Consider the following 27998-nt stretch of genomic DNA (forward strand, 5'->3'; position numbering starts at 1 on the left):
AATGCAAAATTGGCTTCCCTAGTCTTCTATTTTCCTGTTCCTCAATAACTGTCCTGAATTCTCGAGCCTCCATTCTGGATAACACACCTTTTTTTTGTTTATTGATTTTGAATTTGTATTACCATTCTCTCTGACTTGCAGCAGTTGTTCGCTCGCTGCCGCGATGCAGGCAAACCGTATGTTCGTCAGCTAGAAATGGGAGTTGACAGAGAAATATTACGAAGGTCACCGACTCTTTCTATCGGATCTCCATCGAAGAAATTAACCTCAAACGTTGATGTTGGTCCTTTCTTTTAACTGCTGAAGTTAATTCATTGTCTTGTTGTCAGCTGTGTGCTGTCTGAAGTTAATTCATTGAAAACTGAAGCATTCAAAGAAACCAAAATTAATTTTTTTTTTTTTAAGGAAAGGAGAGAAGATGAAGGTAGAATAGATAACCTAAAAATTAAAAGATTATATTAAACATGATAATTTATAATTTTTCAGACCTCAGATTTTTAAATTTTTTATTTAGTTCTATCTCATCTCTTTTCCTAATTGTATGTATGTATAAAGCATTACAAAAAATACTACACATAACAATAACTAAACTAAAATCATATCTAATCACAAAGTTCAATCTAATATTCTAACATCCTCCCCTAAATTAAACTTCACAAAAAAATTAATAGAAAAGTTTGAAATTTTATGCAATCTCTTTGAATGTTATTGTTATGTGTAGTATTTTTTGTAATATTTAAATTCTTAATCGTGCAATCTACGGTAGTTATCTGTATGCTCAATTTGTCTCATATGTCCTGATCAATTTTGTCATATTTTTTTAACCAATCTAATCAACAAAATCATCTACATAGAAATCTAATTTCTTTATCATTGAGTATTCATTAGTCTTTATAGCTTCTTAATCTTGGAAAATGATTATCTTGATAGTAGCATTAGTAACATCTACTTTTGAATCTATAATGATTGGCTTTGTAATTTTTTTTTTGTAGTGAGGTAAAAATATTTTTATGCTTCCGATGAAAATAAAATCATATAATCCAACAAAATTATCTACTCTAATAAAATCAATATCATCCACACCACAATCTAAATCCAATATCAATAAGAATATTATTGGGAAAAATATGTAACATCTAATGAGGTTTTCTTTCATAAGAGATCTTCCCTTTTTTTAATTATATATCATGCAATTTTTTTAATTTATTTTTAGTTAATATAATAAAATATATATCTCTTTCATAAATATATTCTATTATCAGCTACCCTTCTCTTCTTAGCTACAGAAATCGATAAAATAATATTTCTATCTAGTATTGATTGAAAAATAAGCTTGCTCCTTTATCTTCTTCTGTATTAAAAATTAATTGTTCTTTCTATTCTTCCAAGTGTGACATAATTTTGAGACCTTCCAATTCGAAAGTTATCATCATCATTTTTCATATTTAGTAATATTTTTCATCAAATCTAGATAATAAAGAGATCCAAAACAACTTATAAAAATCATCCTCCATGTCTTCAATTAAGAGAAGGTGATGAAACTTTTAATCTAAGGATTTTTCTTTACAAAATAATCGATATGGTAGTGATCTCTTCCATTGACTATCTTTCATCTATCGGAACATAAGCTATCAGTTGCTTTCTAGATTTGGGTATCTTCTCTTATCCAATGGTTGTCACCATCGGATCCTCTTTGCCAATGTTGTGATGATTTTCTCTCTCCTTATATTTTGTTATCAATAATTTCTTTTTCCTCATATATTTTCTCTCAAATTTTTTTTATCTGTAGATTCTATCTCTACATATTTGTTTCTCTCTAATAGACCTATTTCTCTCTCTACAACATTGTTTCTCTCTGTAACAGACCTATTTTCTCTCTCAAACAGATCCAATTATCTCTCTAATAGGATTTTATCTTAATAAGGTTTTAAAACCTGTTAGAAGGAAAAAATGTCATAGAAAAAAACTTGAAGAGGAGAGAAGAGGGAAGAAGGAAGCATAGAGAACTTAAAACTAAAAACTATATTAAATATGATAATTTACAATCTTTTAGACTTTGGATCTCTAAGCCTCTTTTAGCTCTACCACATCTCTTCTCCTAATTTTATATATAAAGTATTACATAAGCTTATATTTATAAAAGGATAAATTCAAGATTTTGATCCCAATTATATTAGTAATTTCTATCTTGACTGAGACTCCTAAATTAAAATCATATTTAATCATAAAATTTGATTTAATATTTCAGCAGTCTGCATCAAGTACTTATAGTTACATAAGCTCACTTGATTAGTGCAAGATGATGCTGATAAGCTGTTAATGATCATACGTCTGGTCTTGCTTCTTTCCTCTCTCTAGTTCTTCTACATGGATAATTAGCATATTTCGAGATGAAATGCATACAACAAAAAATGATCATACGTCTTTTGTCTATTTTGTTTTCGTGTTGTTTTGGATTCTAGAATCTAATGTTTCTTGAGGTCCATTCCTGCTCCAGTTGGGCCATCAAGCACCCATCAACTACATGAAGACATGCAATACTACAACAAATCTTTCAGTGCTGGATACCCCTACAGCCGTGGTCGCTGCCTCAGCAAGCTCACGAGAAAAGTTGATGAGGACGAACTCGGAGTCCACCCGAGATGTTCCAGCGCGGGAAACTTCTGGGTGGGTGTTTGCTGCTGAAGCGTATTCTTGCTGCCTCTGCAGGAACATAAATACCACGAAAAGGTCAAGGCCGTCATTAGAGTTAAACTGCCGGTATCAAGCTGCTTTGAGGTCTATTGCCCGACTGTAGTCGATCTTCTCTCAAGAGGATGGAAGAAGCAACTTTTCTATTGAGACAATAAGCATCAGAACAGTCCGCTTTGAAGTCGTTGTTCAGTTGCATTGACGCCTCTTTCGATGAAGGTAAGGATGGCGATCGCCACTTGGAAAAATGGTATATCTTCAGTACTCTTTGGAGCAAGAGATGAGCAGTCCGTTCCCGCAACCATGAACACTATTAGCTGAAGTAATAAAGACACAAAAGTCATGTGGCTTCTGCTTCAGAGCTGTTGGAGATGATAAGGAACGGGGTGTATATAAATGACAATTGACAAGTCTCAGTGATAGGTTATTATCCGATGTTGCGTGTAGAAATCAAAAGCGTCGAACAGGTCTTTCTCTGACACAGGTGATGCGATGTCACCAATGTTACCAACTCCAATATCATCTTCTCCTTTTACATAGACTTCGGATGTTGCAGAATCCCGGTCTTTGCTTGCAAGCTTGGCAAAGCAGCCATCGATCTCTGATGAAGCGTCACCGATTCTCTCTACTTCCTCCAAAGATACGAAATCCGAGGTGAAGATCTTGGATCTAACGTGTGCAGAACGCAGGGATAAAGTAGATGTAATGGCCAGTTACAATCGAAAAGGATGGCTGGAAGTTGCTCGGCGACCTTTCCGAAGGCGTGCAGACATGGGGCCATACTCGGAATTAGATTCTCTTAGAATAATGGATGCTTTTTACCCACACACACACCATCGTGACTCTTTGAATGGTGGAAAGAGAGTGTGGTTATTAGGTTAGAGCAGGGAGATAAGGGTTTGTCTTGAAATGTCATTCTCCAACAAAGAAAATTAGTTTGTGATGGACAATGCACTTATATATGTTTCTCTTATGACTGCTTGCTGTAGCCACAGATCAGTGGCTGTGGGCATTCCTCTACTACGAGGAGCTTGGACTTGTTCTTGGTGGGAAGAAATAGTGATCACATGAAGGAGTTTGTATTGAATTCTTTTTTTCTTGCTCCTTTTGCTGACACAACTATAAATATCTTTCTTATTCTTAGCAAGATAGAGTCATGAAAGTACTTATGCTGGCATCCACTTTGCCTTACAGTCACATACTTTTTATATTTATATTTATTTTATTAAATATTTATAATTAAAAAAATAGAGATATCAATGGGATAAAAGCGAGGGCGATAAGTGCTTTCTTAATCTCGTCTCCATCTCCTTCCCCATCTCCACCACCTCTTCCATTTAGACAAACTAGGGAAGGAAGGGATAGAGAATTCCTCCTATTAGAGGTAGGAAACTCATATATTCTTCGTATTCTTCTAATTAGTTCATTTCATTTCAAAAAAAATAAAATTATTATCAAAATTAATTAATAATATTAAAATTTATAAAAAAAAATTATTATTATTATAATTATAAAATTTACATCATAACAATATTGGTTAGTGATTAATCTTGGAATGTTGAAGCTATAAATATTATGTTTAATTCTCAGATATGTATATTTTTATTTTATATTATCATTGTCCCATAACCGCACAGTAAATAGAATATATTCTTCATCTACACTCTAATATGATGGGTCTCTATGGATAACTAAAAGAATAATTGATATCTCTAATATATTATTATTTATTTTGATATTTATATTTTTAATTGTTTTATCGAAAATATAATATATCAGTATCAACTATGTAATTAAAATATTATATTATATTTGTATAAAACAAGAAATTCAGTTCACTTTTATTAGGTTCCAAACAAAAAAAAAAGGATTGAATTTACTTTGTGACTAACTAAAATCAATATAATTCATCTCAACGGTGATTGAGACGCGCCGCCTCTGTGTCTCCCACTTCTTTCTTCCTGTTCCACCACCAACACAAACACTGGAATCCATCCTACAGTAAACTGAAACGTCAATCATCATGAAAGAAAACATGACCTGTCCTCCTGCAATGCGATGCACTGATAATTGCGCGTACCGATAACGACACGGGAACGACCCGGTTGATCGTTTTAATTACGCCGCCACGTCATTATCTGGATCCGGATCGACGGCTCGGATCGGTTCACCCCTGACCCGTTCGATCTATAAACATCCCTTCTCCTTGTTACTGGGAGATCGGTCATTGTTGCTATTATTGTTATAGCTTGGTTCTCGCCACTGTGAGGTGTTTCTTCTCGGGGGCTTCTCCGTGGAGAGGTATGGGCCTTCTTGACCAGCTCTGGGACGACACCGTCGCCGGGCCCCGACCCGAGACCGGCCTCGGCCGCCTCCGGAAGCACTCCTCCTTTGGCTTCCGCTCCAACCCCAGCAAAGGTTCGGCCTTTTTTCTTTTTTCTCCTTTTATCTTTTTCTCTCGGGTTTGAACCCAGATCGGAGGCGTCCGACGGTCTGATGCATCTGATCCGATGCTTCCGGTGGCGGTCGTTTGGTGGTGGAGCAGAGGGACCGACGGCGGACGGAGGAGGGATCGGCCGATCGGAGGGCGGCGGCGAGGAGGTGGAGGTGAGGGTGACGCGAAGCATCATGATCAAGCGGCCAGCTGGGAGCCCTTCTACGGGGAATTCCACGCCGCCTGCGTCGCCCGCAGGATCCACGCCGCCCATCTCGCCCTTCGCCGGTGAGGGTTTGCTTCTTTAGCAACATCTACACCGTAATCAAGGGCCATTTTTGGGCATAACAGAATAGATTTATCTCTTATTAGTGATATATGCTTCGATCGCTTGCTAACGCGTCGTTGTTCTGGTAGGTTTACTTTTGAGTTTTTCTACTGTTAGCAGATCGAACGAGCTGTCCTTTTTCTACTTAATAACTTTGATAATTTGAAGTTTTATGATTTAGTAGTTATATAAGAGAAAAAAGTTTAGTTTTAACATTAATTTTATATTGAAAGCGGGTAAAATTAAGATTGACTTATAAATCTTGATAAGTATATTTTGGTAACTAGTTTAGGTTAAACGAAATTGATGTGCCAGTTAGCCCATCAGGCTCGGGTCATATCTATTATTTGGACAAGTTTGAGAAATTATAATGTCTTGATTAGTTACATATTAAAAATGAATAAGATTAAGATTAGCTTATAAGAGTTTGATGAATATATTATTATTAACTTTAAGTTAAATATTTTAACTAGTGATTTAGGTCAAACAAAATTGATAGGTCAATTAGTCCATTAGGTCGGGTGATGACATTAGTTTTTTTGCTAAGTTGTGTTGAATAGTTTCGAAGCTTTTTAAATTTCTTTGGGTCTATCTCTACTGCCATATAATTGTACAAAAGCAACAATAACAACACAATAACAAACCATAATGTCTCAACTATTTGGCTTTTGCTGCGTGGATATTTTCTTGCCATTGATATTAACTTAGTGTAATTCCCTTGTTGAATCAACATTGATCAAATCAGTTTTCATTATTTCTAGAAAGTTCTCATAGTTGTACAAGAATAATAAACCCAAAACTAATCAAAGTCGTAAATTGTCAAGTGTAGGTTGAGGCTTTAGAAATATTCTGAGTAATCTCTACTTACTCATTTCTGATGAATCTTAGTGCTCCTTCGATGTGACGATGTAGGTTGTTTCTGTATCGTAATTCTGTCAAGACATTCATTGTAGAATCCCTTGCTGTTTCCTGGGCATAACATCTTGATTAAGTGAGAACAGAAGTATTGTATTCTGAATCTTGACATTAGTTTATTGGAGTTTACCAAGCCAAACTTTCTGCAATCTAATGGGTGACCAAGAATTTTTTTGGTGCTAAGCAGGAAGCGGGGACTGGGATCGATTTAGGAGGAAATCATCATCCAATGCATATGAAAGAGTTGGAGGAGGAACGGTTAGCATCGGATCCCGGGATCCTACAAATGAGGTTTGAGCTGTGCCATTATCTGCTCCATGAGGAGAGATAGAGACTCACTTATGATCGGAACGCAAAATGAGGCAGGGTTTCTTTCTAAGATGTTCTAATATGTTGATGCAAGTAAAATTGCACTAGTGTTATGTAGGATGCCAGCTTAGAAATGAGGTCTCTTGTAATGTGCATAGGGTTGGGGAGGCTGTTTGGTTTGTGTGCATATTCCTACTTTTGCGGACATAATAAGAGCTTGTGATAATGGTAGCTGGGATGAGATATGTCGTCAATGGCACCTATCAAATATGTTATGGCTTCTTCTGCATCGGTGGATGTTCTACTTCATCTTAGATGATGCTGTGATTTATCTTATAGAACACTCATACCAAAACAAACAATAATTCCAGTTTTCTTGTTCGGTCCTTGGATTAATTTGTTCTTTGAGTGAAACTGTTTGGTTTGGTGAATGTTCTACTTATCTTAGATGATGATTTGATTTATGTATTCTCGTGGAACTTTTAAACAAACAAGAATCCAACTTTTTGATAGCTTATGTTTTGTGTATTTGGTGCTTGTTCAAAGTATACATCAGTCTTATTACGGAACTGTTGAAAGATCCTATGAGGGTGGTTGACTAATTGTGCAACCCTTTGAGTCATGGCCTTTAGCACCATATCAAGCAACGTTTCTTTTGTTTGAGGTTGCATCTTAATGTTCCTTGCAAGGCCGGCATGGCTGACTAAATGGTACCACCAAGCGCATTTTATTAACATTTAAGCTGCACTGCTGCAGCTTTGTCTGCATGAGTATCTCCAGAAACTGCTTTCTTGTCACCTCTGTTGCTTACTTTGAAAAATTCTCCTCTGTTATCTAATACTTGATAGCAGTAGCAGTTTTGTATTGATTTCTTTGTTATCTTATGCTTCTTGTCAACAAATCTTACTTCAGCTCCCTTTTTTTTAATAAGTGACGAAGATGAAATTCAAATTCAAGATTTTATGATAAATTACTAAGTCAAACTAGTTGATACTTTCTAAATGTATTAGTTGAGGTTTTGAATTCTTAATCTTGGATAAGAATGTCTTATACATCATTACCAAACTAATACTTAAAATCTCTTTTTATCAATTAAATCTCTTTTTATCAATTAAATTATACTCCAACATACATGCCTAAACCCATTGAATAAATTTAGAAGAAAACATGGTCGGAGCAACTTGTTGGGCAGTTAATATGGATACTTCAGTTTAGAAGGAATGCACATTTATTGAAATTAATCAGAAATGATATAATAGGTTTCAATTTATCGGAGATAACTTTTAGCAAAGATTCTATAATATAAAATGGTCCAAAGTGTGTAACAGTAATAGGTTTTTAATTTTTGGAATGTCATAAGGTAATTTGTCCCATGTTGATTGAGGAGTATAGGAACCAAGAACTTCCGTCAAGTAAAATCATTATCTCAGACTTTTATTGAAACCTAAAGATATCCTAACAAGTGAGGCTTGAATAAGAATAACAATGGGTCATAAGATTGTGAAAATATTTAATATTTCTATCACCATGATTAACCGAAAGAACATTTTGCTTTAGCCTTCTATGAGAGAAGCAGAGTGTTGAAGTTGAGAATATAAAGGAATGCTATCAACTAATTGAGATTTAAGTTGAGGTTTGAAGTTTCTCAAGATTATGTTCTAATCTACCAAGAGAATGCTTATTCCAAGAAGAAAAAGCACCTCTTAGTTTATAAAGGTTGTGATGGAAATGATCAAAAGGACTGAAGGAGTTACACTTCACCAGATTAAGATTAGTGGCTTTAATATAGATTCTAAGGGGGAGATGATAAACAGAAGATAGATCAAAGATTTGCAACTAAGTAGAATTATCAAAAATACAAGCTAATCGAACAGAAATGCGAGCATGGCCTTTACAATTATTATACTAAGTGTATTTAGAAACAAAAAAACCTGGATCCATTAAATCATAATTTCTAACAAAATCATGAAAGCCTCTAATAGATTGATTTATTTGAAACCTATAACCATCAAATTTATCATAACTATTCAAGATAGGATTAAAATCTCCAAGAACACACCATGACACTCAGAAAAATTAAGTTCAGAAAGAGTTGTCCACAAATTATTACGTAAAAGAGCCAACAACGTACTTACATAAATCCCAAATTGAACTATTGCATGTGTTAATTGATAGATAGCATCTGGACATGGATAAGAGAGGAACACCAAGTGATGAGAAATATCACCCGAAGCACCTATAGCTCCTTTCCAAGGCTTTGTACAAGTCTATTGGATTGTTCTACCGATGCATGTGTTTCCTACAAAAGGATTAGATGTTCTTCCAGCATAAGTAAGGAAATCACGAACTGGCTTCCTTCTTATGCCTCTACAAGTTTTTAGATAAAATAATCATTATTAAAGGAAAGAATTTCCAGATATATGTCCATCAAATATAGGATCCTCTATCAGACGAGCAGGTTATAGTAGAAAGCAACACATGCTCAGATATTGGCATAGAAGACTTGACCGGATAAAGTATGTGTATAAATATGATGAGATATTTTTTAGAGCAGTCTTTACTTTGTTAAACAAGATAATCCCAGAGAAGATCAAATTCCTCAGAACCATCCATCTGAGTTTGAGTAATGCGTGAATCTTATAGAGCATCCAGACACATCGTTACATAGGCAGCAAGATTCTGAGCTTCGGGGGGACCCATCATAGAGTTGAGAGGTTGCTTGAGGAGGCGCAAGTGCAGACACTTCAGTCGATCAAGGAGGAAAACGGATGTTTTCTGGGGTTTCCTCCGGGCATGGCCACTTCAGGTGCAAGCAAAGAGGATTCTGGTAAAAGTTTTTTGGATCCTCCAACATATCCGCATCCAACATAGGGTGCGATAGATGTGTTAACATCTGAAGTAAGAAGAGCATGTTGCATCTTTTGAGATTGCAACTTTTGAGGTGGTGCAGTGATAGCAGTAAATGAATCAGGACAAGAGTCCATAAGAGGGTGCATCGGTTGAGGTACCGTCAGTTACAGGCATGGAAATCAACGGCGTCACTGAGACGATAAAAGCCTCCAAAACCTGCCATTCCTTCACATGAGTATCATGTGAGGTGCCAACCGGTGGTTCCTTCAGTATCGTCATCACCGATGAGTTCACCGTCCCTTTCATCGGAGGTCTTTTGCGAAAAGGTCAACGTTCAAAACAAATCCAGGGGCACTAGGGAGCATCTTCATCCCCCTCCGCACTAGTTGAAACCGGTTGAGTCCCTACTCGTTCTGAATGGGGGCTCCATCCGAGAAATTCGATGGCACAAAGAGGGAAGAATTGGTTTGAAAATAGGGGATTGATAAGCATCGGTACAATGACTCGACGACTTTTATAATATTACGAAAGAGATAGATTTTATTTATTGAGACGATGAATATTTATATAAATTTTGAGGGAAAAAAATTTCTCAATAAATCACTCAAATCACGTAATCAGATCAACTACATCCTTAAATCATAGTTTGATTAAGGATATAAATAAATATGGATATCATTCCATATATATCTTTATCATGATCTTCTATCATGCCCTCGTAAGATTGAGCTTCTATCAACGATGTCAATCTTGGACTGATATAATTAAAATATTTTACAAGCGAAAGGCTTTGTGAGAGAGTTTGCTAGTTGATCAGAAGTATGTACTTGAGAAACACACAGTTAATATATGACAACTTGATCTATGATAAAGTGAAAGCCGATGATAATGTGTTTCATGCGTGAGTAAAACATTGGAATGACATATAGGTAGGTGGCACAAATATTATTATAGTATATTATAAGAGTAGATTTGGATATAATATCAAGCTCTTGTAGTATATTGATGACTCAATTAAGTATGGTGCCGAGTCAATATTCAACTCTAGTAATGGATCTTGTGACTGTTTTCTGTTTCTTGGAACTCTAACTGATTGGATTTGCTTCAAGAAAGATAACATAGACTGATGTAGACGTTATGTCATCAATATTACCTGCCCAATCTGATGGGGATAAAAAGAGGAATAACCTTTGTATAGGAACAAATACTAGAAGACCAAAATACGCAGCAGAATAAAATGGAAACACAATCAAACAGAACACCAAGATATACGTGGAAAACCCCTTCAATGTGAAGGGTAAAAACCACGGGGCAAACTAGAGATAATCCACTATGAGAATAATGAATATACAAATCTCAATCTCTTGCCCAAAACCCTAGCAACTACCACAAGAGAATAACTGGGATACAAGGATCACGTCACTGCCCACAATATCTAAAACCTCCCCAAGTAATCACAGCAAGAGTCTACTGTAGATTTGATCTAACCTGAGATGAGAACACTGCTAGATGATTATGAACAGTCTCTCTGCGTTGTCCTTGTCTTCTTCCCTTTCTTTCTCTTCCTTTTCTGCCTTGATCTCCTTCTTCTCTTTGGAATCCCGTGGCCTCAAAGATCTGCCTCGCTGCTGCCTTTTTATAGCCTTAATCTGCCTCTAAAACGCAGCCACCACACCCCCCTAATCTTAATTAGGGTTAGGTTAAGAGAGGGTGTGGGCTGTGGGCTGATAAAGCCCACATGGGCTGAATATGGGTCATCAGCCCAACAACCTCCCCCTTCAGCCCATAAGGGAGGCTATCCCATGACTCCTCAATGTGAAGCCATGCCGACCAACTGTCGGCATATCTCCTGTCTTTCTTTTGGTAAGGTCTTCGTCAACATGTCTGCTCCGTTGTCATCTGTATGAATTTTCTGAAGCTGCAACTGCTTTTCTTCAAATACATTTCGAATCCAGTGGTATCTGACATCTATATGCTTTGACTTGGAATGAAACATTGGGTTCTTACACAAATGGATGGCACTCTGGCTGTCACAATGCACCACATAATTTTCCTGTTTCAGCCCCAATTCTTGTAAGAATTCTTTCATCCATAACATTTCTTTGCATACCTCTGTAGCAGCAATATATTCTACTTCTGTGGTGGAGAGAGCAATACACCTTTGTAACCTGGATTGCCATGACACAGCTCCCCCTGCAAAAGTAAGTACATAACCTGAAGTAGACTTCCTCGTATCTATATCTCTGGTCATATCTGCATCTGTGTAACCTATCAACACAGGTGGTCCACCTCCAAAGCTTAAACAAACCTTAGAGCTCCCTCTGAGATATCTAAAAATCCACTTCACCGCTGCCCAGTGCTCTTTGCCTGGATTTGCAAGAAATCTGCTAGTAACACCCACTGCATATGCGATGTCTGGCCTCGTACATACCATTGCATACATTAAACTTTCAACTGCTGAAGCATAAGGAACCTTTTGCATTTTCTCCTTCTCCTCATCACTTGACGGACTCTGTTCTGAGCACAACTTGAAGTGACCTGCAAGAGGAGAACCAACTGGCTTAGCATTGCTCATACTGAATCTTTCCAATACCTTCTCGATGTATTTCTCCTGTGACAACCAAATCTTCTTGTTTTTCCTGTCACGAGAAATCTGCATGCCTAGTATTTGCTTTGCTGGCCCCATGTCCTTCATTGCAAAAGACTCACTCATTTCCTTCTTCAACCTGTCAATTTTAGACATATCTTTCCCAAGAATAAGCATGTCATCAACATAAAGTAAGAGAATAATAAAATCCTCACCAAACCATTTGATGTACACACAATGATCTGAAGCCGTTCTTTTGTATCCATTTTCTGTCATAAATGAATCAAACTTTCTGCACCACTGTCTTGGAGCTTGCTTTAGCCCATACAAGCTCTTCTTCAACTTGCAAACAAAATTATCTTTACCTTTGACTTTGAAGCTTTCTGGTTGCTCCATATAAATTTCCTCCTCCAAATCACCATGAAGGAAAGATGTCTTTACATCTAACTGCTCAACCTCCAAGTCCTGGCTAGCAGCAATACCTAGAGCAACACGAATAGAAGACATTTTAACAACAGGAGAAAATATCTCTTCAAAGTCAATACCTTTCTTTTGACCAAAGCCTTTCACAACCAATCTAGCTTTGTACTTTGGTTGAGAACAATATTCTTGAGTCTTCAACCTAAAAACCCACTTGTTCTTCAAGGCCTTCATTCCATTTGGTAGCAGCACCAAATCATAAGTGTGGTTCTTCTGAAGAGCATCCATCTCTTCCTGCATAGCAGCTAACCACTTCTCTTTCTGCTCACTCTCAACTGCTTCCTGGTAACTCTTTGGTTCACCTGCATCAGTAAGCATCACATACTCATCTGTAGAGTATCTTCTAGAAGGTTGACGTTGTCTAGAAGATCTTCTCAACTGATGTTCTACGGGAACTTGCTCTCCTACTTCTTCTTGCTAAACATGTCCTACAGGTAGATCAATATCAGGTTCTACACCATCTTCCTGCACATCTCCCCCATCACCCTGATATACTGGAGGAGTAACTGGGTCACAATCTGCTAATCCTTCTGCAGAAGTCTTGGCTGGTGCCTTCTTCTTCAAATCCTCAAAGGTTTGATCTTCAAAGAAGATCACATCTCTGCTCCTGAACACCTTCTGCTTTTCTGGATCCCAAAGCCTGTAACCAAACTGATCATGTGAGTAACCAAGAAAAATACATTCTTTAGACTTACCATCCAGCTTGGACCTCTCATTGTCTGGAATATGTGTAAATGCACGACAACCAAACACTTTCAAATGCCTGTAGGAAACATCTTTCCCTGACCATACATGCTCTGCAACATCACCATCTAGGGCTGTACATGGTGATAAGTTGATCACATCAACTGTAGTCCTCAAAGCCTCATCCCAAAACCTTTTGGGTAGCTTGGCCTGTGAAAGCATACATCTGATCTTTTCCATGATGGTGCGGTTCATCCTCTCTGCAATTGCATTATGCTGAGGTGTACCAGGAACTGTCATCTCATGTTGGATTCCATGTGACCTGCAATAGTCATTAAACAATCCTGTATACTCACCACCATTATCTGATCTTATGCATTTCAATTTCCTTTCTGTCTCTCTTTCAACCCTGGCATGAAACTCTTTAAAGACATTAATAACCTAATCTTTGGTCTTCAAAGCATAAGCCCAAACTTTCCTAGAAAAATCATCTATAAAAGTGACAAAATAAAGTGTACCACTTATACCAAGAACATCAACAGATCCACCAGGAGTTTTTGTCCTCAAAGGACCACATACATCTGTATAAACACGGTCTAAGGCATGCATTTTTCTAGACAAAGCAGCACTAGCAAATGAAACTCTATGTTGTTTACCAGCTAAACAATCAATACAAGGGTTCAGATGTATACCTCTGAGATCTGGTAATACCTCTCTCTTGGAAAGAGCTTGCAGCCCCTTCTCGCTCATGTGTCCCAATTGCCTATGCCACAACTCCATACTGAAGTCTTTCTCTGTAGCATTTAACTGCTCACCATAAGCTTTAGCCTGCAACCTGTACAAAGTATGACATTTCTTTCCATTAGCTATAACAAGAGAACCCTTACTGAGTTTCCATTGCCCTCTGTGAAATCTGCTTTCATAGTCTTCATCATCTAGTCTTCCAACTGAAATTAAATTCAGCCTCAAGTCAACCACATGTCTCACATCCTTAAGTACCAACTTGCAGCCAAGGTTGGTCTTTAAATGGATATCACCCATGCCAATGATGTCTGCTGTGCCATAGTTGCCCATCTTGACAACACCAAAGTTTCCAGACCTATATGTAGCAAAAAACTCCCTCCGAGGTGTAGCATGATAAGAAGCACCTGTGTCAATCACCCACTCAAGATCCTGACACACACAAGAAAAAATATCATCAGAAGGAGACAAAATCAAATAATCACCACCCTGCACTGTAGCTGTAGTATTATCCTTTGATTCTGTAGACTCCACTTCTTTTCCCTTTTTCTTGTTCTTCTTAGGTTGCTTACATTGGTTCTTGTAATGTCCTTTCTCACCACAGTTATAGCAAACAATATCTTTTCTTGATCTTGACTTGCTCCTACCCATACGTGAATTGCTTCTGAACTTTGACCTTCCTCTGTTCTCTGAGATAAGTGACTGTGAATCATTCTGAGATGTTGCTGAACTCTTTCTTCTCAACTCCTCATTCAACAAACTGCTTGTTACTTGACTCATAGTGACAATACCATCTGGCGCAGAATTACTGAGGGAAACCACCAGTGTCTCCCAACTTTCTGGTAATGAACTGAGAAGTAACAATGCCTGCAACTCATCATCAAGAGACATTTTCACAGAGGATAACTGGTTAGTAATACTCTGCATTTCATTCAAATGCTCAGCAATAGAAGCACCTTCTCTATATTTTAGGTTCACAAGTTTTCTGATCAAAAAAGCTTTGTTGCCAGCTGTTTTTCTCTCATAGAGACTTTCCAATTTTTTCCAAAGAGAATATGCAGAAATTTCAGTAGAAACATGGTGAAAGACACTATCATCAAGCCACTGTCTAATAAACCCAATTGTTTTTCGATCTAACCTCTTCCACTCATCATCTGTCATAGTTGTAGGTTTTGCACTATCCCCCTGCAAAGGTCCATACAAATCTTTGCAATACAAAAGATCTTCCATTCTTGGTTTCCATATCATCCAATTATTTCCATTTAAACTAATCATGCGAGAAATATTACTGGCCTCCATGTTCAAATACAAAAATTAAATCACCAAAACCCCGCTCTGATACCAGTTGATGGGGATAAAAAGAGGAATAACCTTTGTATAGAAACAAATACTAAAAGACCAAAATACGCAGCGGAATAAAATGGAAACACAATCAAACAGAACACCAAGATATACGTGGAAAACCCCTTCAATGTGAAGGGTAAAAACCACGGGGCAAACTAGAGATAATCCACTATGAGAATAATGAATATACAAATCTCAATCTCTTGCCCAAAACCCTAGCAACTACCACAAGAGAATAACTGGGATACAAGGATCACGTCACTGCCCACAATATCTAAAACCTCCCCAAGTAATCACAGCAAGAGTCTACTGTAGATTTGATCTAACCTGAGATGAGAACACTGCTAGATGATTGTGAACAGTCTCTCTGCGTTGTCCTTGTCTTCTTCCCTTTCTTTCTCTTCCTTTTCTGCCTTGATCTCCTTCTTCTCTTTGGAATCCCGTGGCCTCAAAGATCTGCCTCGTTGCTGCCTTTTTATAGCCTTAATCTGCCTCTAAAACGCAGCCACCACACCCCCCTAATCTTAATTAGGGTTAGGTTAAGAGAGGGTGTGGGTTGTGGGCTGATAAAGCCCACATGGGCTGAATATGGGCCATCAGCCCAACACAATCAACATCAATGAATGCATGCAAATGAAGTGATGAGTGTTTGCAAATATGAAGTCTATGATTGAGAGTCTCTTTTAAATAATGCAGGACTTGTTTTACTGCAAACCAACGTATAGTGGAGGGTCAATGTATAAATTATGATAATTTATTGATTGCAAATAAGATGTTTGAACGTGTGAGAGATAAATACCGTAAGGAATCAATTACTTGTCGGTATTATGTGAAATCCGTAGTAGAGCTGCCATCATATAATTTGGGTGATTCAGTAGTGGAGAATGGTGTGGCAACTTCTTTGGCATTCTACATGTTCGTCTTCGATAGTAGATCTTAAATATATTTCTTTTGAGATAGGAAAATCCAAAAGATATGAATATTACTTCCACTCTTAGAAAGTAGCTTAAGGATCCTAGATATTTAATAGGAAATTGATCTATCAACTAGTGAAAGAATTGCTTGATTTTTATAGGATTATTATATATAACGATAATGTCATCCACATACACTAGTAGATATCAAACTTGGAATTGGTGAAGCCAATTGATATCAAACTTCCCTTTTGTTATCATAAAAATAAAAAGATATCAAACTTGGAATTAGTGAAGCCAATTGATACCAGAAATAACCAAGTTCAGTATACCATACTCTTGGAGCTTAACAAAATCGATAAATAACTTTTCATAGTTTACAAACATAGCTTGGATATTGATGGTGGATGAAGTCATGAGGTTACTGCATAAAGATATTTTTAGTTAAGGTCCCTTATAAGAAAGCATTATTAACATCCACTTGATCTATGTGCTGGCTTTGAGTGATAACTAAACTCAAGATAAATCAGATTTTTGTCGGTTTAACAACTGGATTGAATGTTTTTGTGAAGTCAACACATAATCACTGGTGAAACTCCTTTGCCACTAAACATGCTTTGTATTTGACAACGGATCTATTTGGGTTTCACTTAATTCGAAAGATATATTTACACTCGATGAGATTTTGTATATGATGAGATGGTACAAGAGTCCATGTAACATCATGAAGTAGAACATCGTATTCTTCACATATTATTTTACACCAGTGTAAAAAATTTTAGACTTTGGGTGATAGTTTTGGGTTCAATAGGTGATTCCAATCCTCGCTGAAATACACGAGTGTGAGAGGGTGGAGAACTGTGCATAGTAGTTAGCGGTGATAGATGGTGTTCATTGTCGGCTTGTGAGAAGATGGCAAAGAGATGGTTGAAGTCCGTCGACTGATAAGGAACAACAACGGAGGTTTAGCTTGCAGCAATCTGCAATAGGGAACTTTGCTATGGGTGATCGCGGTGGCTTGAAGTCCACCAGCTAGCAACAAATCAACTTATTTGAGCAGTTGCAGTGAGGAGTTGTAGAGGATCGTTGAGGGTTAGCGAAGACCGCCTGGCAGAAGACGAAATCAGTAGTTGTCGGCGAAATCTGCTTAGCAGAAGGTAGGTGATCTGCAACGCTCGGTATAGAGAGGGCGCTTGGGAAGAGATCGATCAAGGCAAATGAAGAATAGTGAGCGGCAATCCGTCGATGAGGAAGATCAATGTGATAGAGATCAACCGCTAAAGGAAGAAGGGGAGCGGTCTGCCGGTAGAGAGTGCCCTATGAGAAAGAGGAGCGCTTGATGTAGACAACAACTATCAGTGAGGTAGCAGATCGCCGTAGGATTGATCAGATTTGTTGATCTGATCAAATGAGGGAAACACTACGTTGATAGTTGCAGATTAGTAAACAGCATCGATGGAGGATTACTATCGTCGTAGAAGAGGAGGATTATTGTCACCGGACAGCAAAGAAGGGAGGTCTTACTCAAGGAAGGATTGTTGCTGTTAGATCATATCTGTTGCTGCTCATATCTACCTCATCATTGTTGCTTTTAGAGGAGTAATCTTCACTAAGAGAAGAGGATTGCTATCGCTAGACACTGAAGAAGGGAGGTCTCGCTCAGGGCAAGAGATACTCTAATATTATATTGAATTAAAGGGAGGTCTTGCTCAAGGCAAGAGGTGCTCCGATATCATATTGAATTGAAGAGAGGTATGCTTTTGATACCATATCGAATTAAGGAATATACTAAATAGAGATTCCTCTTTCCAGTATTTCATGAAGAGGCCTGTTAAATGAATAGGAGCAGTTTCAATGGTTGGAGTATGGGGTGAAATTTTGGACGCCATGGTATGAGTTGCAAGATATCTCCACAGAGATGCCAAGATCCTTCCGTGAGGAGACGGGCGGCCTCCGTTTCAGAGTTAAACCGAAAGAAGAAAAAGCTTCTAAAGACCATAAGAATCGAAAGAGAGGGTGGTCTTCCATGAAATTTACTGATCAAACAGGAAGACCATAGTTGGAGTTTTTGTTCTTCATATCTGACAGAGTTTGAGGAAGAAGACTTGATCAGATATATTGGTGATGATATTTATGAAGCAGTGGAGTTATTCTTGACAGGATCAAGGGGTTTGGAAGAAACATCAGAGGAAGGGGTAACAGATGGGGGGAGTGAGGAGTCGTCTCTCATCTTAAGGATGTTTCAAGAATCTTAAATTTCTTTTTTTTTATTATATGCATTTCCGCTAGCTTCTAAATCTACAGATCCAATGACATTTGGGACCAAGGCCTGCCGCAATGTAGGAGAAGAAGCCAATAAAGATTGGCGATACCATGCAGGTACCACATGGTAGAGAGAGTCTGCTTGTGGATTCTGTAGCTTGCAAAGATAGAGAGAGCAAACCTTCCTCTTCTTTTCTACTCCGAATTGCAGAATGCATGCTTGGTTTGAAACCTGCCTAACATCAGCCAAGTAGTGGCTCCTTTAAACTGGAGAAGACAGGAAGAAGCACAGCATGCATGCATGTGTAAAAGGCCCTTCAGATTCTCATTGAAGTTGTTCCTCAACAGATGCTACTGTGGAAAGTAATAGTAGAATGCATTTCAAATATGTTACAGGGGGGTTATCAGCATACTTCGTTGAGACATGTACAAGAGAGAGTGAGAGAGAACAATGTTGGGAATCCTAAATTAAGCATGTGAATTGCTGCTGAAGTAAGGGGAAATATACTTGAGATATGAATAATTTCACTTTTGATATGTTACACAAGCATCTACAGAACTTGTAGTGAGGACCCTCCCTTTATGTGACTAGTAATAGCTGAAACTTTTCCTCTTCAACTTTCTGCGTGCATCAAAACGTATTATTGGACTTCAAGAACCGGCACTTTCATGTATTCTCGGTACTTTTACATAAGAAATACGTTAGAGAAAAACATGCGAGAAGGCGAATTCAACTCAGCAATGACGCAGCAAAAGAATATGAAGAAGATCCAAACAAAGCAGTATGGTTGTGCTTGGTCCACTCTATAGAGCAAACACGCGCGTGCAAGCCATCAACTAGGCAGGAATCGAAGGCCCACCCTACCCAAGACTTTGATCAAAGAGAACCCATGGCGTAGGGACGACAAGAACAGCGGCAATATCGCCTCACTCGTTGCCTATAAATTCACACCAAACTGAAGAACAAATAACCAAACTACCAAGTAGCTGCTTGCGAGTTCTCAAAGCAAGCTTGCAGCTTCCTACGTCTGCAACAATCCACCACAATGGCTTTGGCTTCCAGGGCTTCCCTTCTTCTAGGGCTCATGATTGTTGCAGTGGTTGCACCCGTGGCGATAGCCCAGCTCGGGAACATCATCGTCAGTGGCACTGTGCCATGCAGCACAAGCACCACCACTGTTACAGCAGCAACACCGGTGTTTCCAAGTAAGGCTTTATCAGTGGTATACGTACTTGAGCCTCAGTGTTTCTTCTCCCACATAACACTCCCACCCTAAACTTTGTGCTTAGTCTTCTCTAAGATACCTCATAATCATTCTTCCTCATTCCTTTACCATACCAACACTGTCTACTGCTCCCATATATGCACTCAGAATTTCTCATTTGAGCATATTTCTCTGAGTTAATAAACTGAAAAATGAGCCTCATGGACTATTACTTGCACTATAGCAGTAACAGCTCACTGTAGGGCCTTGATAAATGTTAGCTTCTTTAAACCAATAATGATTGGACTAGATTGTCAAAAAGACTCAATCTATGTGTCATGCAATTGAATAACGGGTGTTGTGTCAGAACTCAAACCTAAACAAACTCCGAGAGTTTCCTAAGCATCTTGGTGTCGATTGCAGATGCCACTGTGCTGCTACAGTGTGGGAGCAATGTCATATCCAGCGCAATCACGAACAGCAACGGAGTGTTTACTATGCTGGTGAATCCAGTGAACTCATTGCTCGCGCTGTTGAATAGCTGCAAGCTGGTCATCCCCACTCCTCTCTCCACCTGCAACACGTCGCTCCCGTCTACTGGGATCCTGCAGTCCTCCTTGCAGCTACTCTCAGGTGGACTCCTCGGAGGAATTCTCGGCGGCATCTTGAATTTGGTCCCCACTCTTTTCACCTTGGTTGGGAATCTCGGCTAAGAAGATGATGACCACTGGAGCCATATACCGAAGATATATATATATATATATATATACACTATGGAATCCATCGTATAAACTTGTACCATCCTCAAGTTTATCGACCGAACCATGCACTAGAATACCATGTATCTGTCATCCTTGTATTGGTGCTGAAACTTTTATCGCCATATATATTTTCTCCATATAAATGAATAAAATAATTATATAGCTTTCAAGTGTATAATTGACTACTCGAGCATTCTGTTCGACATTATCGAAGGTTCTCTTTCCTGTAAACTCTGAGAAACCTCAGTTAATCTTAGAGTAATAAACCGGTGGAAGCAATGCTGGAAAACTTTCGAGGTTCCAAAGGGCATCATCCAGAAATAATTTATATTGCTCTTTTAATGGCAGTGAAGAAGTTGCTTCGACATTTTGGATATACAACAATGACTTGTACATGTTCTTAAAGGACTTCTATTTGGGTGGATTGATCTGAATCCGATCGGAGCCCATTCTCAGAACCAATATTAGGTTTTCTATTAATCTGAGATGGTGGCAAGCTTTTAGAAATCTGAGTTGATTGATCGGATCAAATAAAAAATTTGTGTGGTTCTGATTCGGATTTGCTCAAATATGAATTCGATCCAAACAATCAACTCAAATAAACTAAAATCTAAATACTATCTCAGAACAATAAAAGCTAATTAGTCACTTGCTATTTAATGAAAGAACGTCTTTTGTGTTTGCACCTCTTTTCAGATTTTTGCGAAGAACATATTTGTCCCTACGAGCTATAATCTTGCTTGTATCCCTCCAAATATTTAAATCCTCTCGAAACCCCTGTCAGAACATTATTAATCATGATTACAATTAGTTAACTTGAGCTTACCTAAATTTTTATTCTAATCGATTAATTTACTTTTATTCTATATTGATCTTGACAAATAAATAGACATTGTAAGAACTCCAACAATGATCGGAAGAGCTGGGGAATTAATTATAATGCACAAGAATTGGCGTCCACGGAGAAACCACCCAATCTAATAGCTCTAGACATTATTAATATATATATATATATATGAATTATTAGCTTTTATACATGAATTATTAGTTTTTATAATAGAACGAGGAGTTTAGGCTTTTTTTTCGTTTTGTGTATATTTTTCGAAAAATAAAAACTTCAAAATATGAGATTTGAAACATATTTGGATGAAGAAACTTGGCACTGTCTCTTTCATGCACTTGTAGATCTTCGATGTGGTGTTCTACATGTCAAACCCGGCACTGTCTCTCTCAGAAGCATTCAACTCAAAACCCATCCACTGGAGCAGTGCACCAATGGTTAATAACTGTACTGGAGCATCTCCTCTACAATAATGATGGAAGGGAATGGTTGCCTGCGGAGACCACTTAGGTGCAGCGTCTTACACATTGGACAATGGCCAATGATCGAAGAAAGAACGCAAGCCTGCTTGGTATTGAGCCTGAACGTAGACTGAGGACCAAAGGAAATGCATACAGACCATCGTAGCTGGAGATGAAAAAGCAGTGGCTTGGATGGATTGCCTGCAAACCAGGGAAGAATTGCAGCCCTCGGAAGATAATGACACTGCCAACAGAAAAGAGCTCGTTTTTGGTCAATTATGTAGGGAAAAAAAAAATGAAGTTTTGCAGCACGTGACAAAAAAAAAAGAGTTTTTGGTCAATTATATATATATAATTATGAAAATAAAGGGTGTAAGAAACTAGTAACTACAGTTTCATAAGATCATGTGATTTTTCTAATTATGAAAATATTTTTTTGCTAGAGAAGTCCATTTGCACCATAAACGGACATAATCACCACAACTTCTCTCGGTTCATCGTAGGCAAAGTGGCCATTTGGCTGCGGTTCCCACAGCCAAATCGGTGAGCGTTGCCCTTGCCACCAAATCGGTGAGCGCACCACCGTCCCCTGCTTCCGTCCGCGGCTCTCGGTCGGTGACGGCATTCCAGCAGCCGCTCCTCTAATTCGAAATTGAAAGCCATTTGCGCAGATACGTTTCCTACACCCTTTGTTGATAAATCGATCCAATACCTGCTTCGGTATTGGAGAAAGCAAACGGACCCACGTGGACCCCTATTAGCTCTTAGGTGCCTCCGATCACAAGGTTATTTTGGATGGAAACTCAACTTCGTCAAACTCATTGAGCGATGGGGGACGAGAGCAACAGCGGCGCGGCGACGGCGCAGCAGAAGGAGCTCGATGTCATCTTGAAGGGCGTCGACATGAGCGACGAGATGCGGAGCCACGCATGTGCCTGTGCTCGCGCCGTATGAAGCAAGAACCATTTTCCTGTTCTTTTGTGTCGATCGACCCGAGTCTTTCCCTTTTTCATGTTCCTTAGCTTCGATCGCGTTCGATCAGTGCCGGCTATTTCTTGGGCTCATTATTCTTGTGGTTTTTTGTGGGAAATTAGGCGTTCCAAGAGCATACTGTGGAGAAGAACATCGCCGAGTACATCAAAAAGGAGTTCGACGCCAAATACGGGCAGAGTTGGCACTGCATTGTGGGTCGCAACTTCGGTACACGCATCGATCTTGTTTTGCCATCTTCTTCTTGTGCTTAATCCTTGATGTTTATTGTGCTATGTGGTCCACATTGGACGATCTTCTGGTTCATTTTCCTTTTGCTGGTAGGGTTTTAATTTTAAGAGCTAAATGGATAGATAATAGTTCTTAGTTTATCTCATTTCATTATTAAAATTTCTTTCTTCTTCTGATAGTACTTGTTTGGCTAATTTTTATGTTGCTGTTCTTTTCCATGCTTTATACGGGATACAAACTGGAATTGGTGAAGCTGTGGAATCTATCCAGCGGTCTATCATTTTTTGCCTCTGAATAGTGTTTCCATGCTATCATCTTTCTGTTCTGGAATTGTTCTGTATATTCTTTTAAGGTATTGAATGTAATTGGTGGTATCGAACCTAATAGCATATATGTCCATGATTTATGTGGCCCAGAAATCGAAGACCTTGAATTTTGAAATTTTGGTCCTTTATTTATTGCCCAAGGGCAAAATTAAAATTAACAGAGGATCCAAAGACTAATCTGTTACAGTCTTATCTAAATGCTCAAAACTTATTCAGTTTTGATCCAAACTTTAAAATTAGGGTCATCAACTTAGGAAACGATGAGATATATATTTAGTTTGTCATACATATTTCATCTTTTGTTTTATGGTTTTATTTACAATTTCTGAATTACCATGTGTTACTTATGTGTCATTCTAGTTGTTAATGGATGAAAGTAAAAGTTCATGGATCATTTAGTGATAAAATTTGTATATGATATTTATTTTGATCATTTTATAAAATATTTTAGGGTGAGCATTGGTTGCTTATTTTGAGCTTGAGTGATCAAGATTTGAGTCACGAAAATGGTCTTTCATGTCCTGTATTGATAAAAATCTTGTGCATAGGATACACTCATTGGCATCGTGGTAATATTGCTTATTTGTGGTCTAGTTATTAGGGTTTGAGTCATAGAAATTTGTGTTTTTATAAGTGTTAGGCACCAAGGTCCCAAAATGCTTGAGGCCCCAACGAAACAAGACGCTCTAGAATATTAAAATATAAAAAAATAGAGGAAGGTAGGGAAGGAGAGAGCAGCGGTGGAGGAAGCTATGGATGAAGGTGGCAGCGAATGAAGCTGCAGATGAAGGTGGCTAACGGAGCTAACGATGAAGTTAGCAACATTGGATGTAGGGTTTCACTTCGAAAGGCACTCAATGCCTAGGCGCAGGCGAGCGCCCTGGTAGGGCTTCATTGAAATGCCTCGTTCGGAGGTTTTGCTAGGCGCTCCTGCTTTACCTCACCTCGCCCAAGGGCCTTTTGAAAACACTGATATAAATGACTTAAGGGATAAGGTTGTGTATATTGACCCTTATCAGATCTTGCAAGAGCTTTATGCCATAGTGAATTGATCTTCTTAGTCACCTTGGAAGGCTTGGAGCCATGAGGATCTCTACTAGCATGCATTGAATGGACCATTCTTCTCATAATAAGCCTTTGCCCTATCACTTTGACGGGTTATCAACATTAGGTTTGCAAAGTCCAAAATCCAAATATACAACCACACACACACTCATATATTTCAGCCATATAGAGCTCGGACAAGCCCAGCCTCGTTTGTCTTAAAGATGGCTGAGAAAGATGAGACCATGGTTTAAAAAACCATCTGAACTGATATGCATTAGGTAGTGTGTGGTCTTATTGAAAATTGACCCATGGACTAAACCATTTTAGGCGATTCAAGTCGATAAAGGATTTCTAGTTAGATACCCTTATAAATCCTCCTCCTTGTCCTTCTCTCTCTCTCTCCGTATCACTCTCAACCTTAGACCTTGTTGCTTATATCGTTGCTCTTCTACCGCCAGTGATTTGTTGATAGATTTTTCTTCTTTGCTTTCTTCCTCGTTGCTTCTTTTCTCTTCCTCCCTCTCCTCTTCTCTTTTTTCTCCTCTTGGGGTTCTAAAGGCCAAATATGCAATACACTAGACACATTTACCTTAGAAAATGAATCAAACAACGGTTTAAATAGGTGCCTGGATGCTCGCTTAGGCGCTCAAGCGAGGTGAAGCCATAGCGCCTCATAGGTGGACTAAGCGGTGCGCTTCAATGAGGTGTTGCCTTGGCACACGCCTGAACCCAGGCGCCAGGCACCTCGGGCGAGCATCTAGCTCAAATGAAGCAACCGAACCAAACTTTTAAGTTTGGTTCAGTTCAATAATGGATTGAACCAACTAATCAATTGCTTACCTGCAAAAGTCACCCCCTCACACCCGCGCGACCCCGAGCTATCAACCCTAGCACTACTTCTGCTTCCGCCGCCAATGATTTATGTCGTTGTCTTCGCCGCAGACGTAGTGGACCACGACTTCCTCTGTCGCCAATGGATGGCTCGACGGCCTAGCCCTCGTTCGTAGCTTCCTTCCACCATTGCTGCTTTCGTGTGTCGTTTCTTCCACCATCAAGAGAGAGGACCGTAGCTTCCTCCACCACCAACGGACACCTCTGAAGCTTCCTCCGCCCATGACGTCATCGTCCGTAGCTTTTGCCGCTGCTGTTGTCTGCAGCTTCCGTCACTGCTGTTGTTACTGTCCGTAGCTTTGGCTGCTGCCATCCGCAGCTTACCTCACTGTCGCGGTTGTCATCCGTAGCTTCCTCTGTCGTCGTTGTAGCCTTCCGCAGCTTCCTTCGCTGTCGCGGTTGTCATCCGTAGCTTCCTCTATCGTCGTTGTTGCCATCCGCAGCTTCCTCCGTCATAGCTGCCTTCTCCATCCCCACTTTCCACTGTCGGTGACACTTTTCTCCCCCTCTGCTACTGTTAACAATTCTTTTCTCTCCCTCTAACTACCGTTAATAGAAGATTGTTAACTACTATACAAAACAAATATATCTCTTTGCTCTTAACAATAAAGTAAGCCTGCAATGGGATATATTAAGATGGTACTTTAGATCTTTTTAATTTAATGTCATACTTTTATTTATATAATCATTTTTATCAATTATATGATATATTTTTTATATTTTAATAGTTCAGAGCGTCTTGCTTCGCTCAAGTGAGTGCTTAGTGCCTCAGGCATTTTGGGACATTGGTGTCTTTTGGCACTTAGTGTTTTTTAAATCACTATAATCAAAAGACGAAAATAGAGGAAGGAAAGAGCAAAAATAAATATCTCCAAGTGTGAGTCTTAATTTAGATACGATAAGCCAAGCCTCATTCAACCGAGAGACAATCGAGAAAGAAAAGATCATGGATTAAAAGGACTGCTTGGACTAGTATGAATTGGACAGTAAATGCAATCCTCTTGAAAATGGATCGTGGACTAGACCATTTCAGGTGGTTTGGGTTGGTTAAGGATTGTTAATTAAATTTCGTTACCATTCATCCTACTCTCTCTTTCTGTCAGTTGTTGTCAACCTTGGGCCTATGCGAACCGGATAATAAGTATGACCTAATAAAAAATTGAACCATGGATCAAAACATTTCAGGTTGTCTGAGTTGGTTTATGATTTTAATTAACTATCCTTATTACCCATCACCTCTCTCTCTCTCTCTCTCTCTATAAATGTCAACCCTCAACCTCATGTCTTAAGCTGTTGGTGCTAGCTTGATTGCCCACTGCTTGCATCAATCGGGAATTCTTGCTAATTGTTTGATGCATGGTATTTCTCCTCCTTCACCTCCTCTTCCTCCTCTTCTCCATGTCTCTTCCTCCTTGCCCTCCCCTCGACTTCTCCTCCTCTTTTCCTTTTCTTCTTGGGCACGAAACTACCTTGGGCACCCAACCTAGTGACCTTCATGTTGTACTTTCAAAGATGCAGAAATCCAGTTTGTACTTTTGAAAGTCTTTCTTCTTTATTCGAATCCTCGAATTGTCTTTTCTATAGATGGAAGAGATTGTTATTCTTGAATGCCAGATGGCAACTTCTTGTCACAATGGGGGGAGTGAGCCGTATTGAGCAACCCCTTCAATTCAGAGGAGACGAGGATGATTTCTTCACCCCTTCGAATTGGGAGGAATTGGAGGATCTCACTAAGAGAGGTTACGAACCTTGATCATCTAGTTGAGGTTGTTCTGGCACATGTTACAAGACTGCCCAATCGTAAAGAACAATGGCCACGAGGGTAGTCCTACCAAAGGACCCAAAGGACAGCTTGATTGCATGATGTCTCTGTCTCGAGATCCTGACATGGTCATAGGGTAACATGGAGGCACGAAGCTTCACCGATAGAATGACTTGCACAGTTCGGACAATGTAGATTTGTGACAATTTTTTGTTACCTATGATATCCATGTTTCAGGTTTATGCTTGAAATCTGTTTGCTTTGATTGCTAAGCTGAGAGAGGCCAGTTTTTGGAAGAAGCACTGCTTTGAATAATATTAGAAGTAGCATATGTGAATATATATTTGGGGTTGGCCATTGGAATTTTTGCTAGACTGAATGAAGGTGCAAGAATTCTGCTTATTTAGCTTCACTAATCAAGTAATTGATTCTATGCTCATAAGATCGGCATGAAATCTGTTTACCGTTTTCCCTCTCCGTTTACTGTGTAGCCATAGAGATCTGGATCGTATAATTATAGTTTGTAATTGTACTTCTGGTTGTGCAGGATCATATGTGACACATGAGGCCAAACATTTCATCTATTTCTATATGGATTCAAAGGCTGTGTTGTTATTCAAGTCTGGTTGACAGTTTCTTCCTGAGTTGGCATGCCCACTTCACTTCATACATCTTATTCACCTCCAAACTTGGCTTGAGCCTACTTTATTGTATGTTCTGAGTGTTCATCCTTTATTTATTTCCTCGGTTCTTTTCTGCGTGCTTCTCAGCTCAGTTGGTCGGTTCAAAGATGCCTCTCCATACTAAAATAGTTCAGCAGCTCTTAGAAGTGAATATAGCAGTACTCTGGCCTGATGATAGCCAGTTGTAATGCATTTGGTGTTTTCACTTAACTGCTGTTTCATCTACCCATGTTAATATTTAGTTTCAAGCATTATTGCTAG

At 38.8% G+C, this 27998-nt stretch overlaps 3 protein-coding genes across 3 annotated transcripts; all 3 read left to right on the forward strand.

Annotated features, from left to right (window-relative positions):
• The first annotated feature begins 4915 nt into the window (after positions 1-4915).
• LOC103985603 (dormancy-associated protein homolog 3) lies at positions 4916-6966 on the forward strand. Its single transcript, XM_009403351.3, has 3 exons — positions 4916-5109; positions 5237-5413; positions 6556-6966. Exons 1-3 carry the CDS (start codon positions 4995-4997, stop codon positions 6663-6665), a joined length of 402 nt encoding a protein of 133 aa, XP_009401626.2. The 5' UTR covers positions 4916-4994; the 3' UTR covers positions 6666-6966.
• Positions 6967-19523: 12557 nt separating this feature from the next.
• Positions 19524-20667, forward strand: LOC135611823 (phylloplanin-like). The gene is made up of 2 exons (XM_065107467.1): positions 19524-19745; positions 20168-20667. The coding sequence occupies exons 1-2, from the start codon at positions 19586-19588 to the stop codon at positions 20455-20457; spliced, it is 450 nt and encodes a 149-aa protein (XP_064963539.1). The 5' UTR covers positions 19524-19585; the 3' UTR covers positions 20458-20667.
• A 1929-nt stretch (positions 20668-22596) lies between these two features.
• LOC103972700 (uncharacterized) lies at positions 22597-27997 on the forward strand. The gene is made up of 3 exons (XM_065109588.1): positions 22597-22755; positions 22902-23007; positions 27602-27997. Exons 1-3 carry the CDS (start codon positions 22636-22638, stop codon positions 27682-27684), a joined length of 309 nt encoding a protein of 102 aa, XP_064965660.1. The 5' UTR covers positions 22597-22635; the 3' UTR covers positions 27685-27997.
• Position 27998: the final 1 nt, after the last annotated feature.

This window comes from Musa acuminata, chromosome BXJ2-5 (assembly GCF_036884655.1).
Source record: "Musa acuminata AAA Group cultivar baxijiao chromosome BXJ2-5, Cavendish_Baxijiao_AAA, whole genome shotgun sequence".
NCBI classification, from domain to species: domain Eukaryota; kingdom Viridiplantae; phylum Streptophyta; class Magnoliopsida; order Zingiberales; family Musaceae; genus Musa; species Musa acuminata.